This window comes from Triticum aestivum, chromosome 1D (genome assembly GCF_018294505.1).
Source record: "Triticum aestivum cultivar Chinese Spring chromosome 1D, IWGSC CS RefSeq v2.1, whole genome shotgun sequence".
Taxonomy (NCBI): Eukaryota; Viridiplantae; Streptophyta; class Magnoliopsida; order Poales; family Poaceae; genus Triticum; species Triticum aestivum.
In genome coordinates this window covers 215,109,330-215,128,321 of record NC_057796.1, presented here as the reverse complement: position 1 = coordinate 215,128,321, position 18,992 = coordinate 215,109,330, and the positions used below count along the sequence as shown (strand labels likewise).

The 18,992-nt window shown below is 44.1% G+C and overlaps 1 protein-coding gene and 1 pseudogene across 1 annotated transcript; both read left to right on the top strand.

The window, feature by feature from the left end:
• The first annotated feature begins 4,574 nt into the window (after positions 1-4,574).
• LOC123158525 (NADH-ubiquinone oxidoreductase chain 6-like) lies at positions 4,575-5,582 on the top strand. The gene has a single exon (XM_044576478.1). It carries the CDS (start codon positions 4,836-4,838, stop codon positions 5,580-5,582), a length of 747 nt encoding a protein of 248 aa, XP_044432413.1. The 5' UTR covers positions 4,575-4,835.
• Positions 5,583-7,788: 2,206 nt separating this feature from the next.
• LOC123181070 (ribosomal protein S4, mitochondrial-like) lies at positions 7,789-9,695 on the top strand (annotated as a pseudogene).
• Positions 9,696-18,992: the final 9,297 nt, after the last annotated feature.

The window sequence follows — 18,992 nt, the reverse complement described above, 5'->3', positions numbered from 1 at the left end:
AAAGTTATGACGATGATAAGGTAAATGAAAACCTTTGATTTACCTTACCATCAGTTCTGTCTTATCTCTGTGCCTCCTCTAGCCATTTCATAATTGGATATCGTCATTCAAATCTGTTATGACAACTGTTTGGTAAGCAGGGATTCGAATCAAACAATAAATACCAACTCTAAGTGTGATGGATAGTACCTGGTGCCTAATTTCATGGTATCTTTCTTGGCGCCTACCACAGGAAAACCCCTCCTTCTTTTGGGAGGAAATCAAATGAGTAAAGGTTTCTGCCGACTCCCCTCAAGGAACCACTCACTACTCAACATGAAACCACGGACCTACCTCCTGCTTTTGACTTTCTTCTTTGTCCCAATTCATATCGAGCATGTCTTTCTCCATCTATAGATAGAGAGAATATAGGATAGGGGCGCTCAAAGCAAATAGGATTCTGTATCTAATACTAATAGGTACTAACCGCATTCAAGATTGACTTGACCTCTTATTTTGGATAGGCAGAAATGCTTACGCCCTAGGGGTTTAAAGGGCCCACTCCCTTTGGTTGACTCATCAGGCTCACCACCTTTTGGAGCTCATCCAACAGTCAGTCTACTTAATCATAATCATAATCAATCCGTTGCTATTGCTATCTATCGCCATACCCACAAGAGGGTAATTTATCCAACTCCCCGTGCGAAAGCAAGTCCCGCGTCAGCAGTGATTCGAGTTGTTCCTTGAGAGCAGGCTTATGGCATTCCAGGTAAACATAACAATATGAAAGAGAACTCCGTTCGGCTTATAAGTACTCGATTGAACCAATTGTTTTTTCATTTCCCAGTAGGTCACCTTGGGCCAGCTGCTGACTTTCTAGAAAGAGACAAGGAAGTCGATTCAACATAAGGGAAGAAAGCATATTTTAGGTTTACTCCTTCCATGTCTAGTAGGAGTGCGTGCTTCTTATTGCCTTTTGAGCAGTAGTTGTATACATTCCTCACTCAGTCTAATTAATTATCTTTCTCCCTACCCAAATACCAAGGGAGGTTTATGAGTCGTATCCTCCTTACGAGATAGCGGAAGTAGCATTAGCGGGAAAAGTAAGCTCCTTTTCAAGCCTTCTCTTTCATAACCTTTGATTAGTTCCTTAGATGCCCTTAGCAAGAATGATGCAGGAGCAAGAAAGTCTATTTCCTCCGCCTTTCAAGAATCTCGCTATTCAAATAGCACAGTATAAAATGCAATCCATAAGTCATGTTGGTCAATCAATGACAATGATAAGCTCTATAAAAAAAGAGTCTATTGCTCTTCGACACGTTTTATATCTACTTCAGTCATGCTTTATTGGAGTTATCTGACGCCAAGGAGGAAGGAATAGAGATTAGGATCCTAGCCTTGTTCCGTTTGAAGTTCCTAAGAGAGGTTACAAAAGAAAGGGATGCTCAAACCAAGGATTTGGAGTCTTATTAGTGCATCAATCTACAGAAAGGTAGGGGGGCATACCTGTGTGAAAATGGAGTGTAAAGCATATTCTAGATATTTCACTTCGAATTTCTTCCTCTTAAAAGAGTCAAGTCCGCAGGGTTCCCTAAATTCCCCAGGAATCAAGTGGGACCGGGAGATCGTTGTTCATTCGGTGGTTGGCCCTCCCCCTAATAAGTACCTACCAAGAATTGGGCCAGTTAGTTCAAGCGGTACCGAATCACAAAGAACAGTTGAGTTTTCTAATTCATCTATTATTCTATTTTTTGCATTTCTAGAATAGCGTTGGAGCCGGGACACACATTTCTGCCCGAGTTCCAACAGCAAACCAAATACGTTATCGTGGAAAACGAGTTTCGCCAACACAGAAGAGTTTGTGTGCTTTTTATTTTCACATGAGTTTCACATATGTGATGGTTGGTTGGGAGGGTACGGCAAATGACTCTAGAATCTTTCTGGATACAACCACTGAACCGGAAAATGGCCACTATCGTCACCGAGAAAATACTATCTTGTGGACTCAGGCTCTACGTTTATGCCTTAAGGTCTTTCTCCTTACCGTGGGGAGCGGTACCACTTGCGTGATTCTAGAGAAGAAGGCGGTGTCCCGACCACAAGGCAGTTAAATTCCACTGGTGCTTGCTAGCCAGTCAAGAACGACTCGAAGACCGTGGGAAGGTCTTCACGCTACGCCGAAGACGACGATGGCTCCATACCGGGTGGTAATACACAGGTATAGGATTTCCTGTAATGATGTGAAACTGTATATTTCAGAGAAATAGCTCAGTTCGAGAGGAAGGCGGAAACAGTTCCGGTTTTATTAACCTGATTCCTATTCATTTACCGGTAAAGGAAGGAATTCTTATCTATTTCTCGAGGCAATTATACTCATATCGACAATATGAACTGCATGAGAATTAGCATATAGAAAGAAAGCTTTACCGAATACAGGTCTAGTAGGTATAGAGCCGTAAGCGTGGTGGGGGTGCCGGTGCTTAGGCAGATGCCCCATTGTTCATGATGTTGCAATGAATCCAGTGGATCATCCTCATGGAGGAGGTGAGGGGCGCACGAAAGGAGGTAGACCTTCGGTGTCACCTTGGGGAAAGCTCACCAAAGCAGGATTTCGGGCAGTAGTAGGGGTGGTGAAACTTTAGATGTCAAATGCCACCAATTTTTCTGCTCAAGTTAGAACATAGTTTTTCGAAGTGAATTGGCCAGTTCCTTTTAAAAGGAGACTGGTTTATTTTTATAAGCGATTGGCTTCACTTTAGATTTGTTATCGTAATTTCTCTTTTATTTATGGGTTGTTATTTATTATTTTGATTTTTGATAAACGAAACGAATCCAAGCCCGACAAGTAGAATTCCATTCGGTACCTTTGGGGTTTTCTTTTTTCCTTCTGGATGACGACGTCACCGCGTCTCCTTATTGTTATTGCGATGGTGACGAGGAACAAAGGGCCGGGGAGATCATCGAAATTACCTCTAGCCCGGAGCCAGAGGGGGTCGTCGACACAACGCCAACCCTGGTGGTGGGGCACTTCGAAGGTCTGGAGACCCTCCTTGAGATTCCCCCTTTACCGGAAACGCCACCCGCAGGTCCTTCCTTAGCTCCAGAAGAAAGGGAGCAAGCCCCCTGGCCTAAACCTCGATCCATCCCAGAGTAGCCGCCGGCTGGACGGCGGCGAACGGGGGGCAAACTCCTCAAAACGAAGTTCTACTTTGTCTTTGGAAGAATTGGAAGAATCGGACTCTAAGTTTAAAGTAGGAGTAGAGTCTTTAGAGGCTCGCTTAGAAGGAATAAAGAGAAAAAAGCAACTGCAAGCGTTCGGGGCTTCTGCTTTTGGGACCGCGAAAGCAGAGCTGGTTACGTCCATTGGGGAAAATTCCCAGTTTCATGTGGGACTGCTTTTGTCTCTGGATGTCAAATGCCCCTTGACGGGCAAACGGGAGGCTCTCGAAAAGACGATAGAGGCCATCTTGAAATGCCAAGGGAAGCCCACAGACTCCCTAGCGTCTCCACTCGACCTAAAATGCGATCTCGAGGACCCCGAAAAACTCGAGACCGCTCTCCGTCCATATTTAGGACGGTTAGGGCGATTTTTTAAGAAATAAAAACCTTCTGTCGATTTATCCACACTTCCATGACTTCTAGAGGAAAGCTAACTGCTTGCTGGCTGGGAGCTGTATGAGCGGTAACGTCCACGTACGGCTCCGTGAGAAGGTGGACGGAAATGGCCTTGTTGTACCTCACTCCCGTCTTCAATGGGGTCTGCTCTTTTTTTAGGAGAGTATGCCAATATGATCTTAATGAGGTGCAGGGCTTTGCATCTGACATTCGTTGGGCTTTCCTCTGCGGGAGCCCGCGTCCCGGCCTTTTTGTGCAATAAACCCCTCCGGCCGAAGACTAGTGATAGGTGGTCCCGCGGAGCTTTCGGAGAAGGGTAGCCTAGTGTGTAAGCACAGCAATGAACCGCGGCGAACCCTCAGACGACCCTTCTAAGATAAGGGGGGAGATCCTCAGTAGTGGTGACCCTTTGACTCTTCCACTGACTTATATATGTACCGAATGCTCATACGGGAAAGTGAACTCCTGGGTATGGAACCAGGGGGGGTTGCTCCGAGAAAAAATCCTTTCTTTCTCGTCCACTCTAGGGGGTGCGGACACACCTGCGCGGATTACAGGTGACGGTTACAAGAATGGCGGGGAAGTGAAGAGTACCCGACGACATTCAGGGATGAATGTAGACCCATCGGGCGGGGATAATCATTCCGGTCCTGGGAGAGGTGGCAACACCAGTCTGAGCTGAGGGAAGCCAGCCAATTGAGTCACTAAAACGACCGCAGGAGGCGCACCCTAAGCCCAACTTCTCGGAGCTGCTATTGCGAAATACGGCTTCCTTAATATCCAAATTTCAACAAGGGGGCTGGGCTGCTCGCCTTCATAGAAAGGCGACCGGGCCTAGATTAGATGTTCGCCTTTTTATAGGGCTGGGCTGCTCGCCTTCATAGAAAGGCGACCGGGCCTAGATTAGATGTTCGCCTTTTTATAGAATAGAAAGAGAAGGTAAAGGGGGGGGGGTTTGGAGATTCTTGAAAGAATGCATGGCTTCCTCCTATTCCGCTTCAACAGAAGCCCTTAAAATCCTGCTGCTATGGCAGCAAGGGTTATCCATTTCATAGGCGAGGGTGGGGGAGAAGCAAGCCGAACCTCTGATCGACCCGGACACGTCAAAAATTCTCGGCGCCGAGAGAAAGACGAGATTCAGTAAGTAATTCAGTGAGTGCTTTCTTTTATAAGAAGAGCGTCGGCTTGGAAGAAGAAAATGAAATACGAACAACCGCGCTGGTTGTAATAGATCGACTTGAATGCGTCTTCTTGCTCCAGCATTCAAGTTCCATTTCAAGGGAGGACGACGTACCATGATACTTTCTGTTTTGTCGAGCCCTGCTTTGGTCTCTGGTTTGATGGTTGTACGTGCTAAAAATCCGGTACATTCCGTTTTGTTTCCCATCCTAGTCTTTTGCGACACTTCTGGTTTACTTATTTTGTTAGGTCTCGACTTCTCCGCTATGATCTCCCCAGTAGTTCATATAGGAGCTATTGCCGTTTCATTCCTATTCGTGGTTATGATGTTCAATATTCAAATAGCGGAGATTCACGAAGAAGTATTGCGCTATTTACCAGTGAGTGGTATTATTGGACTGATCTTTTGGTGGGAAATGTTCTTCATTTTAGATAATGAAACCATTCCATTACTACCAACCCACAGAAATACGACCTCTCTGAGATATACGGTTTATGCCGGAAAGGTACGAAGTTGGACTAATTTGGAAACATTGGGCAATTTGCTTTATACCTACTATTCCGTCTGGTTTTTGGTTTCTAGTCTGATTTTATTAGTAGCTATGATTGGGGCTATAGTACTTACTATGCATAGGACTACAAAGGTGAAAAGACAGGATGTATTCCGACGAAATGCCTTGGATTCTAGGAGGAATATAATGAACAGGACTATTTCTCCTTTTGGCCATAGCCATAGAAGAAGCTTCTCCTCCAAAGCGGAGGGAGGGGAATCTCAGGATTCCTATGACCCTGCTTATATCGATTTTTAAGAGCTCGTTTAGGGTTTTTCCCGGGTTTGGTACCAAATCTGGATAAACTCCTTTCGGTTCTTAAACCTGAGGAAATTCTATTTCTGGCTTTCGCTTCCCGCGGATGCGAACATGTTTAAATTGCCCTAAAGAATATCAAAGATATGATTAAAGAAGCAATGGCTAAAGAGGAAGAAAACAGAAACAAGCCTCCGGTGGAAGGTTGTGAAGATCGTCGTATGACAGCGGAAGAAAGTCAAAAATTGCTAGAAGCATTTTCTTTCCTATGGGATAAAAAAAGATTTGGAACTATTGAGTGGTGTAGGTATCCATCTTAGCAAATAGAGATACCGAGGCCCACCAACCTACTACTTGTTGGTTTGGTGGGGAAAGAAGAGTGGGTATGAGGGCTTCTTTCACTTTTTTTAGGCTAGTTTACATCATTCCACATGATGATTTGGTTGATAGAGTTATATCGATATATCGAAATAAGTACCCCTTTTGTAATATACTTCCGCAGAGTGAATACGCGCTCAATGATGAACCTTCAAAAATGCGTTATGCCGCAATAGGTACTAGTATCATTATAGCAAGTTATTTGACTTCGAATGCAATAATTCCGCTAACAGCCTCTATAATACAATGATAAATAAATGATCAATTCTATTCCACGATGTATTCCTAGTTTGAAAAGAGATGAATGAAGGGCATGATCATTATAAAGTATACCCATTTTTTTATCCCAGCTGGGTTCTTGTTGAATACCCATAGAGCTCGGATTCCGACGATACGAGCAAAAGCTATGAAAGCATTAGGAAAGGGACACCCGCCTCCATTTTGGATTCGGTCTGTCCATCTTTTACCTTTGGAAAAATAAAGGGATTGGAGCCGCAAATCCTTGTTGAAGAGGATATCGAGCACAAGAGTGAAGAGTGAAGAGTGAAGAGTAGAGGGCGCATTGGATGTGCGCTCCCTATGAACGATGTCCCACTAGAAATGGATCTTCGGAAAGAAGAGTGTTTCTCTTGATATTTCTATTCTATTCTATTTCTATAAGTGAATTATTGATCAAGATCAAATGGAGAAAATGTAGATGTGAAACTATGTTCTTTGAACACCTTCTTCCATGCTATTGAAGCTGGCAAACAGGGGAGTGAGTGAAGAGAGAAGCCATGCCTCTTTCGATGTGAGGCAAGCGATGAACGAGTAGATGCTGCCCTTAGACCAATTTTCTCTTTCGGTAGCTGACACCGAGATGGGCTAGGCTAGGAAACCTTATTCGAGACGATAGGGATGGTAAACAAAGCGATGGGGTATACGTACGAATTGGAATACAAATGAAATCATTGCCTATAAAGATGAACCCGTTAGCGTATAGGAACAACAGCATATGAAAGTTGGGTGGATACTCCTATTTAATTGGTTTAACCAGAAACAGAGGATAGGATTCGAAAAGTCAACCGGAAACCGAGCCCTAACCTTTAATTGATGAGAATTTCAATACCCCTACTACTCGTATGTATTGGCGTGGGTTCGTATGTAAACATTCGTATTGGCTTAGCAGAGCACTTCGTATCCCGCCACAACCGATCCTTTGCTTCCTTCTCACTCAGCTTTTTGACTCAACAGTCGTTCCCCCTGTTACACAAAGCTACGTATACAGGGGTAGTTGTTCATCCCTTTTGCTCGTGACATATCCCCTCGCTCTGTCTTCTATTCCTTCTGTGCGTTACGTTACTAAGGCCATCGGTCTTATGGAAAGAGAAGGCATATAATCGATTCTTTGACCGGCTTTGCTTCTTTCGTGATTCACGTAGATTGGAATTCACTTTCTTTAGGGCATGGCTAGTTTCGGGTTTTCTAAAACCATCGCCCAACTCTTTCTTATTCAGACACGCCAACTGATATGTTGGATTAACAAGCTAGGGAATAATTGGGGCTTATGTGGACCCCTTCCCTTTAATTTAAGAAAGAGGTCTTCCTAGCTGACTTGAAACTAGATCTTCTTCCGAGTTTCGTTCTCTATGGCTTGTGAATTGCTGTACTGCCTGTTTCACTCTCTTCTAAGGGATCTCCTCCTATGGAGGTATGTAAAGTGGGTTCTATCGCATTTTCCATCTTAGGGCGAGCAATATAAGCAATTCTGGTATCAACAGATACATTGTTTGGGAAAGAAAATGAAAACAATAGATCCAATTCTTGGTTTTGGGGATGGATTTCTCACAACCCTGAGGTGCTTGCTAATCTCTCGGACGAGTCGATGTCAATAGCAATTCTGATGAAACATCTTAAACATCTTTAGTGCCTTTTGCCTTTGAGCTCAATCGATCAGAAGAAAGGGAATATAACCTGCCCCTCATTGTCCTTCAATCATGGTGCAATGAATATCGTAGATAGAGTGATTTCGATCTCATATAGCTAGCTTTCCTTTCAAAGTGAAACGATTTTCCTTTTACGTTGAGATATTTGAATTGGATTTTCTTTCACCACTACTATCGTAACGCACAGAAAACACTGACGTTTCCGCTCGCTTTCAACCACTGCCACTTTACCTGAGCACTGTGACGCAGTCGGTCAAGTATTGAGTTTCTGCTAGTATATCAAGGACTTATGAGAACTGAAAAGAAAAAAACGAAAAAAGGAATTCTCATAGTTCATTGAATTAAGGGAGGGCCATTCGTGGGGGGTTCGTGGAAGAGTTGGGTTCGATTCCCTTTATACGCGATGTGGCGAAAAAGACTGATTCAACGAAATATGCCATGCCAGCATTAAGATTTAAAACGTGTCGTCTACTTCCAGGAAATGTTCGGAACAGAGAACTTTCTCTAATCCAACGCCGTATTCTCCGAAGATTGAGGAACAAGAGGAGATCCATTAAAAGAAATCTTTCTCGGAGAGAAAATCTAAACAGTAACATCAAATCACAAACTACACGAAAGTTGTCTCTTTATTATGGGGATTTACCCATAAGGGAGATGCACAGAGGAAGAGAACGAACTTCATATATCCCTTTTTTACTCAATCAAGAAACAAGATCGGACGTGATTCCGGTTCGTCTCCATTTTAGTGACACTCTTCCTCAAGCAAGGCAGCCGATAAGTCATCGAAGGGTTTGTTTGAATAATGGACTGGTAACCATTACTCATTTGAAAGTTTCCCACGGTGATCTAATATCTTTTAAAGAAAATGACGCGAGAACCCGCGGTTTTGAAATAAGGAGATCTTTCTATATCGACATATCAGTTGGAAAAATCATAGGCAAATTCCTATCGGCCATATCAGTTGGAAAAAGAAGAGGCAAATTCCTACCGGCCAGAATCTGGAGAAGAACAAAAAAAGAATGGTTCCGCTTACTCACAACTCAGAGGGGATGCCGCTTACTACTCAAATCCAAGGAATTGCAAAAGTTGCGTTCTTATATGCAAGAAGAAGACTTTGAAAGAACAAAGAAGTTTGGATCCGCAAAAGTATGCTTAGGCAGTTCCTTCGCTGAGCACAACAGAATGAAGAGGAATTTGTTTCATTTCAAATACTTCTTCTTATTGAAAAGAGGGAAGGAGAAAAACCGAAATCTTCCTACTCGAACAATAAGTCCTTTTGTAGAAAAGTCTTCTTTATATAGTAATTCGACCTATTGCTCCGGATCCCCGTTTACTAGGAAGATAAGAATCAAAAGGATCGAACTACCTACTCATTATTCGAGGTGAATCATAGAACACTAAAAGCTGTGGTATCTTATGGACCTAACATAGGTCACATCCCTCACGACATAAGATTGAAAGATCCAAACCTTCCTCTTCGGAGCGGAAACGGACGTGGCCAAAACATATAAAAAAAGATCGGCCTAGTCGCTCATAGGGACATATCTATCCGGATAGAGGATAGTCTAGATCAATTTTGAGAAAAATCTCTCTCTATATAGATAGGTATCTCTGTGGATAGAGATAAAGATAGGGATCCCTATAAATCGAAATATATGGAAAAAGTGCACTTTTTGACTACTACTACTATTTCTTAGACTTTTTCAAGGAAACATCGTTTTTTCGATTTTGACTGAATTGGTCGGAGCGTAGACGAGCAAGCAGAGCCCAGGAAAGAGGTCAGATCGTCATAGAGTAGTCGACTATAAGTATAAGACTGCTGGCCTGAGAGAAGGCAGTCTCTCTCGGGAAACATGGCCCAATTTCTCTTCTTTCTTTTCACACGGGCAACAATTGGGAATAAAACAGACCATGAACATGAGTTTAAAATGTAAAAAAAGGGAAGAGTGCATTCTCCACTTTCTTATCTCGAAAATGCGTAATATAGTGATTTCATGTGTCTGTTTCTCTGAAAAGGTGGGTCGGCCCTTAGGGCAAACAGTAGTGCCAGGTTCCATTGTGGAACGGTCGTTTGCCGGTGACCTTTGTCCGCTGTAGTACGAGTGACTGGCGCATCGCATCCAATCTCTCATGTCAATGAGTCAGTTAGAAAACATCTCCAAATGAATCAGTGATTTCCCCTTTATTTCCCTCGGAGCGCAAGGGGAAACAAGATTGAGAATGAATTAAAACACACCAAATGTTTCATTTTTCCTATTATCAGTGGTCAGCTCTGATACAAACCAGGGGAAAAAGAACCTGGAACGCCTTCTTTAAGGCGCTACTATTTCTAGCGGCATAGGTGCTTTCTCACAATACGAAAGATGTACATACGAGGACTACGATTCCTATTTAGAGATATTCCTACAAGCGATAGACGTAGTAAGGAAATTACGTACGCCAATAACAAATACGAATACGAATTACGCCTACGAGCCTACGCAATGGCATGTTTCGGCGTATAAAGCTAAGAACGAGAATAGCCTACTGCCTCCACTCGGAAAAGGCAAAGGTATCCAGTATAGGATATCGATGAACGGAGGACAAGGAAAGCAGGCAAGGTGAACCTCCTTTGCCAAAGCCCTTTTGAAATACCTTCTTTTTGAACCTTTAGAAAATACCTGCTAGCTATCCCTAGTTTTGTTTAACCAGCTTTCCCCCAAAAAGGGGAGATCCGCTGCTTACTGCTCACGGAAACATCCGACCTTATGGTCAAGTCGTCCGCCTATCTTTCTGATTTCATTCGTTTTCCGATCGCATAAAAAGTCATGAGATCAAAAAAGAAATGTGAGAATGTAGTTACAGATGTAAAAAAAGTCAATATCTCGTTCTCTTGTTCTTAAATCATGAATTGGATGATGTGCGTTTCATCAAGTATGAACATATTGCATTTTTTGCTATGCAATTTCAGTACCGGATCGACGTCCATTTATTTCTGTGTCCTCATCCGCGTGTATGTCTGTGTTAGATAGGCTCTGGAAGGCCTTACTTTACTAACAGGTAGGGCGCGTTACTTTTATTCTTTTTTTGCTGCTTACCCGCATGTTTAGATTATTTACTTGCCCTTTCACTTTTTCTTCGGCTGTCACCAACTTTGTTCAATGCTAGTCCCTAACCCATGAATAAGGGCTCCGCTGGCTACCGGGTTCAGAGAAGTTTGTAAGCTCTTTCTCTTTTTTCGTTTTTCGCCACCTCCTGTGTCTTTCCGTTTAAGGTCTTTAATTCGGCATTAGCTTCGTTAGAGAAAGCCATGCGTGAACTACAAAGCATGGGATCCTGAACACCACGAAAGAAAGCGTACTACTTTTCAATAAGGTCCGACTTCAGAGAGGAGAGACATGAACTTGTTTTAGGCGTAGAAAAGGCATACGGTATGAAAGATTGATTGAAAAGAGGTAGGGACTGGTCTCGCTGCTAAGGGAGAAGGAGACCTCTGTCGGAGCAAGCTAAAGAGCCCACTTTATATCGTCGATTTCAGGTAAGGCACTCGATCAAGCCTATACATCCGGGAATTTCGCTCCAAACCAAAGACGACTTGCTTTGCTGCATTTCTTGGGCCGGGGCTTTACTTGATTTTGGCGAAAGAAAGGCCATATGATCTACTTTCTGGTGCCGGTCCCTTCACAAAGATAGCCCCTTCTTGCTCTTATTCTTATTCTTATTCTTATTCGGTGGAATACAAGAGTTCTGAAGCTCCTTTCTTTCAAGTGAAAGTTGCCTATCTTTCTTGGTTCGGAATCCAATCCAGTTGAAAACAAACAATTGCCCGATGGCAAAGTCAGATGAAAGGCTAGGAGTGTAAACCACGTACGAGCGTGGCGCAGAAAGCGAAATGTTTTGCAGCGAGTCAAGCGTAATACGATCAAAAGGAAATGGGGTCGATGCTAAAACTCAAACAGTTCCCCAGAGGGGGCCCCGGGTTGAAAGAGCGAGCTACATTCTTTCATAGAAGACAGAAAATAAGAGGACTGATGCTTTCTTACTTCATCTTAATATAGGGATTATAGCATTGGAATTATGGAATTTGAATGGATTGAGTACATCAAGATGAAGAAATTAACGTAATAAGCGATATTCTCAAAAGATTCGGTCATGCCAGAAACCTCAGTGTGCATGGCACTAAAAAAGGGTACAAAGAACCTGAGATGCAAGTAATGGCTGAATAGCCGGGGAAACACTAAATAAAGACAAGTGTCATCCGGACTTACTTGATTGATTGAATCGAGAGATGGAAATGCCATTGAGAGATTAGAAGGGATAGAGAAAACGTCAGATAGAGGTCGTGCTTCTGCTCAGTCCAAAAGAACAATCTGAGTGAGGATAAGGTGGTTTATGTTAGGGTCCGAGAAAGCAACTTGACATGCCAATCCTAACAAGAATTCCACTCTTTCTGGTCATGTCAGAAACCACCTCTTGGAAAGCAGATCGAAAGCCAATCGTTTCAGAAGATGATGACCCTCTTGTGCTCCTACGTTCCTGCTAGTTGGTGGATGAAGAATAGGAGAGAGCTTGCTTGAGTAGAAGATAACCCGCGAGAAGGATGTTTTGTAGCGCTTTCTCATACAAAAGGAAAAGGCGTCACGACCGAAGATAAGGAAAGATCCCAGCTTTTCATTGCTCTGTCGCGCCACCCCTCCTCCCAGAGCCGGTTCTTATCCATAGATTTTTCAGCTAAAAGATACGGTATATATATCAATGAAAGCTGGCGCCTTTGGTTCTTGGTACGACTGGTACTTTTTCTCATTTATCGGTCTAGTTGGAAAAATTTCCCCTCAAAGAGCAAGTTTGTCTTATATATTATGCTGCGCCCTTGCCCTTCCTTTCTCTTCTATAAAAAGGCTGGACGTCAAATGTAACTGATGCTTATATTCTAAATATGACAAGCAAGAAACCTACTATTGCCGTAAACAAAAACCCAAACATTAGTAACTAACAGAGCTTTCCTATTCTAACTATTTCCCTATAAACCATGATTGATATACCAATCAAAAAAGACTTCTGAAACTAAACTATTCTATTGATTTATGCCCGTGCTTCTTCTTCTGTTTTTGTACGCAGAAGGATGTCTAGGAGGAACAGATCACTGAGGTTAAGGATGAGAAGGTGAAAAGTGAAGATAGAGAATAGATGCCATGAACAAGTGTATCAATTCAAGAGTTAAGGAATACTATTGGGAAGATTGGGCATTGGGTTCATCTTGTTATTGACCATCCCTTTTCAACACATATCTTTTAGTATACGTCTTTTTTAGTTGCTTAAAGATTTCAGATATTGCTTTTTCTGTTATAGGAAGTGTTGCGTTCCCCTTTAGGGTGTTTGTCAGTGGCGTCACCCGATAGGGTGTGTGCCCGGAAGAGAGAAGAAAAACATGTTGCTTGCTATTTCTGGTTGAAGAGCTATTTTTTCCTATCGAACAGGAATTCCGAGGGATGTTTTTTGTTGTCGATTTGTAGCAATAGAAAGATAATGGAAGTGATTGAATAAGTTGGGTCATGAGAATGGAAGTTGGGTCATGTTGATACTAGATCCATGTCTTGATTATTCGACTTTTCCATTCCAATGCACAATACTATGCATTCCATTCCAAAGAGCGGTTTCGGTGGGTTGATACGATTTCCACTTTGACGGTCCTAAGTTGGCATTCTTTGCAGATAACTTCCATCTCGCCATAGACGAAAAGTACCCAATTTCATGCCAAGAGACCATGTAAGGGTTGTACGACCCATCCATATGATAAAAAGACTCACAAGCCTAAGAGCAATTCCTTCCTTCCCTATCATTAATTAAGGACTGGCTTGCTTCGAGAGAAAGGAAATCTGAATTCCATAGTCGTCTTCCTCACGAGCTGGAACAACTAAAGGTGTAGGTTGGAAACATACTTTTTTTCCGTTGGATTGTGCTCCAGAGAATGGAATAGTAACACGCGCTCCCGAGAGGCGGCATTAGTTTATGGTTCGAAAGCACGAGTCACTCCATCCAGCTATACTTGCATTGATATAGACGATTTGAGCCTTTGAATTTACTTACTACAAAACAAGCTATGTTCTCCTATATATTTCCTTGGGCTCGCTTTACAAAAGAAAAACAAACTACTCCTCTTGATGTGGTCAGAGCGAAGTACTAATAGGCACAGAAACAGCAGGAATATCTTTCATTCATTTCATCTGTATGGTATGACACGACCTCTTTTTGCTCCCCATTTCGTTGGAACTGAGGCCTCTGTCTACCGGCCCGAAAGGAGGGTCTCATGCTTGTAAACTAGCATATATCTTGCACAGAATGAACCTTCCTTCAGTCACAACGAGAAGCACTATCGGGGTCTGAACGAATAGAAAACACAATCAACACTTCATATCAAAGTCAACCAACGTTTATCATATAGAGCGGAATCTTCATTCTAATTTGATTAGCCAACCCTCCCTCGAGTCGTATGCTTTCTGATCACTCTCCTATGCTGGTTACTTTTCTTTCAAACGTTACGTCGTTGCAGGTCCTCGCCCTTCAGGTTGAAGGAGATGTGTACTCGACTTCCTTTAAGTAAGTGGTGGCCCATAATAGTAGAGATGTATAACAACAGTAGCTTAACCAAAGGGATAGACTTGAACTCTTCCACACCCCCTTGCCAGAGGTTTTAAGAGAACAACCTTTTGGGGATACCAATTCCACCCATTCGCAGCAAAGGAACTAGCACTTTCTTAAGCTTTCCACCGTTCTTGCTTATTCCCCTTACTTACCCAATGAAAGATATAGATTGGAAATTGGAAGATGGTCGTCCATAGTTATCTTGTTGAAAATACCCTCCCTTACTCATCAAAACGTTGGAAGCGACTTGAGATATCTTTTGGGAAGAGAGAATAACTATAGATGCTCGATATGCATATTGATCAATCGATCTCCGCGTCCTGCCAGTTCGCTAAGTAGACTCACTCTACCGAGGGGCAGAAGAAGATCAAGCCGATAAGGGGAAGCGCTGAGAAAAATATCTCTCTTATCTAAATATAAGAGCACGCTTTATCTCTATGCACACAGAAAAAGGGGATCTTGTGATGATGGAAATGGTACGTATGTGGACCACTTTGGCTCCGCCCAAAAGCCCCTGAGCCGACTATCTCCTGGCACAGCCAAAGCATTTCCTCGCCCGAGGCCTGCTCAAAGCTAACTTGAATCCGAACAGCTTGCTGCTTCTCCGAAACCTTCACCAGCTTGTGTATCCTTGTAAGGTCGCGGACCCGGCGTAAGAACGAGAAACGTGAGTCTAGCATGACATAAACCCAAACCCCGGCACTTTTGATACTTCTCATCTCAGGACAAGTCACAGAAGAGGTAAGGCGCTATAGCCAGTGAAGGAACGGGAAAGAAGAATCAGTGGAATTGACCAATAATTTATACCATTACGACTTTGAATAATCGCTAATAGCTGACACCAATGGAATATTTTTGGACCCTAAGGCTCACGTTGACTCCGTCCTTTATTGAATAGCCAAGTCGTCGTGAGTAAGCGTACGATCCATCACACAAACGTCCCTAAACCTCAGTAAGCCTTTCTAGATGATGCATTTCCCTTCTTATCTATCGATGTATTCATCTGAGGCCACAGGCAGGTATATATCTACGAGTGGTTTATATAAAGGAGGGTCCTGATAAGAATGCTGTTCGGAAAAGGCGAAACAAGTTGTGTTGACTGAGGCTCAGAATACGTTCTTGCACCACTCCTTTCAAACACACATACCCTTTCTTCTCACAAATGTGAAATTCCGGAACTCTGTGTGTAATTGTTGCAACAACGATAGGGACTCTGCCGAGGGCTCCCCGGTAGGTTCTAGTCTCTCTTTATACTGCGACTGGAGCAAGGCGTAATGGGCTGTGTTGTATGTTGATCAAGGAGGTGCTGCATTGGCTGTAGCTGCAAGAGGTCTTGAGACAGAAATTATGCCATTATTGCTTCTTTCATTTAAAAGCTTGAGTCGGTTCTATCTAGCTAAGTTATTCAATAAAGTAGATCGAAGTGTGTGATGCTTGTGAGTTTGGCAACTACTATATACGATATTTATAACAATACTTGATACTTGATTTATGACTTCCTCTACCTAGACCCACACCTACTTTGAATTTCACTTAACGGAGCGGCGGATCCAATAAAAAGGGACTACATTCCAATCCTACTTACCAGAATAAATAGTTGTATGGCATTCGAACCCCACCTTCATGGTTGTATTCTAATTAGCTGGAAATGTATGACCTAAGCTTCTCAACAGGCATTCACTCAACAGAGCACTTAATGAGTTTTCTAATGGCTTGAAAGACTACTATGTTTCTTTTAAGCTTAGTTGCAAAAGAAAAGCAAAGGGGAATGCGGGTCCATTTCGTAACGCTTACGGTGATAAAGAAAAGTAACTCCCATCCGCGTGAGAGGCATCGCTACCGGGCCGGGCCTCGATTCCTTTCCTTGTCTCCATTCTGATTGATTCGCTTCTTCGCGCAAGCACTTGGTTCGCCCCTTACTATAACCATCCCACTCAATCTTTTACACCGATGTTTCGTACTCTCTCGACCAGGTCATCATAAGAAAATACTGCCAAATCTTTCCGAAATGAGAGAAGGAGGGAAGGCGCGCTACAACTAACTGCTGAAAAACGCAAGATTAGCGCTAAGAAGCAACCCTAGTTTAAGTACTAGCGTCCCACCCCAACGTTCTTGTACTTCAAAATACTCTCCCCCGCTTGCTGCTCGCCTCAGCCAGACGTGGCTTATGTAGTGGTCGGCATTCCTACGTGCTCCGACTGATCCCCACTGGAGATTATATGAGGGGTCTTGGAAACTGTCGTGACGCTTTGGTGACGAAGGTCACCGGGGTGACTATGGAAGGATTCCGTGGTAGTCTCTGACTCCCTCCAACTCAATCAATATCAAGAACATGTCGTGAGCATGGGGTTTGGTTAGGCTTGGTTGAGTTTGTAAGAAAAGATAGTAGGTTGAGGGGCTTCATTGATTAGTAAACCTACGGTGCTGGTAAGGTCGGGACCGTGGTCGTCCGTCTCCGCTTTGCCGGCCGATAAGATCACTGAGATTGACCAGCCAGCTGGGTAGGTTTGGCTATTCCTTTCTATTGAAAAGGAGTCAGCTGTCTGCGCGAGTCACCTTCCTTAGGCTCCGAGTCACCTTCTTCTAAGCTCCGCTGGACGACACGGCATTCTCGTTCTATAGGCCGGCCGTACTTGTGATGGTTCCCCAGGATCCAATAAATCCACTTAGGTCTACGTTGCCGCGATATTGTTCTATGGAAGCGGGTGGGCTGCTTTTTAGAAGTTCGGCCCGGTTTTTCATTAAAAAATCAAAAAGGGGGGGAGGGATTGACCTTTCTAACGCATATTCTGTCGTACCGGCATGGCCCCACTGATTTGTTTTCGATCGGAGCATCAAGCAGCGCAACCCGGTTCTACTTGACTAAGCCCCGTGCTCGTCCAAGGAGGGAGTTTGCTTTACCCAACTCCCCTTTTTGATAACAAGGCAAAAACCTCCGACCCGACATTCATGAGTTTCGAATGAAGAATGAAGAGTGCCCTGCCCCTCTTTTTTCCCCTAAATCTTGGATTTGGAAGTTGGTAAAGACCCACCCCTTGTTTAAGTCAGAATGAGTCCCCGAGACATTGGCTTCCGCCAACAGTGAACTATTAAGGATCGCATCCCGCGCATATTCTACATTATAGCCTGCAACTAATTCAGCTTCCGCTTCTGGGAGATCAGACGGAGCTCGATTAGTTTCTGCTAGACGAGGAATAAGGAACATAACCAATACGGGGAACAAGGGAATACCGGACCATATCTGCTTTTGCGCCATGACAATCTCACTCGAATTACAGGGACCTACACATATTAGTACAGTATACCGGGGTCCCCGGCCAGAACCACACGTGCAAGTTTCCCTGCATGTGGCTCGTCCGTGCTTTTATCCGAGGCGCTGCCTGCGACTCTGCATGGGAGAAGAGGGCTGAACTGCAAACTTTCGTGTTCAGAGCATTGCATTGTCTAAGGGAGTAGGGTGAGTAAGCTGCGCCTACCAAGCTAAGCTTTCGTCGAAAAGGCGTCACTGCTTCCTTTTCGGCGCCCGCCCTTTATTTAGATGTTGGGGCAAGGCAAGCCCAAGGAAAGTCTAGGTTGGCGCTCCATCTCGGCCGGCATCCTGCTCTCGAGAGGGTGTGGTCCTTGAGCGAACTAGTCATGTGCTGTGTTGCCCCAACGCAGGGGCATTTGGTGAGGAGCTACGGTCCGGTGGTTGACAAGCCACTGATCGGAGGCGACTGGACTGGAGTGCTTTCATCAAATGATGCATGTGGGCTGAGCCATTCCCATCCCAAGTGGTGGCCCGATTCGGCCTGGCCTGGTCGGAAAGAGATTCTAAATCTCGAATATGCGCACCGAGAATAGATATCTATGTTAGCTAGCGGGGGCGGGCTTTCCCCTGGTAGTCCCGCTGCGTCCTCTGACAGTCCGTCTCGTCTCATCTTTCTTTGGCTATACTTGTAGCCAGCCATATTAGCTCCACATTCCACCCTTTTTGATTTCTGACGAAAAAGGCAGTCATCAGTCGCCCCCTTTCCTATTTAGCTTTGCTTGCTGCCTATTATGAGAATAGGTCCCGGTTCAAGCGGCCCGCCTTTCATCATCATCTATACCAGCTGCCACGCACGATCCCATAGGAACGATTTCATCGCCCTAAGAAGCAGAACGCGCCATCACCTACAGCCCTTTCCTCTGCCGGGGACTTTCACGAAATGAAAACGGGCGGCATCATCGTATGCTCGACATTAGTTGCCCTGGTGTATATCCCGGAGTACTCCTATGGCCGATCTGTCACCCATACATGAAGGCCTTGGCCCCGTCCCGTGTGGAGAATGCCCCCCTTACGGCACGGCTTAGTCTGTTATTTTATTTTGTCAGAGTGGATTCGGACCGCCACTTCTCTGAAAGCATGGTTCTTGCCTCCCTCTCTCCTCCCTCCTTGGAGCTCGTCCATTCGTTGGGTGATCCCTTGCTCTCACGTTCGAGTGTTTGCTCGTCGTTTAGGCCGGTG

Bases quoted from the DNA above. Each gene is read 5' to 3' on its own strand.
- LOC123158525 (XM_044576478.1), top strand. From the start codon at position 4,836: ATGCGTCTTCTTGCTCCAGCATTCAAGTTCCATTTCAAGGGAGGACGA.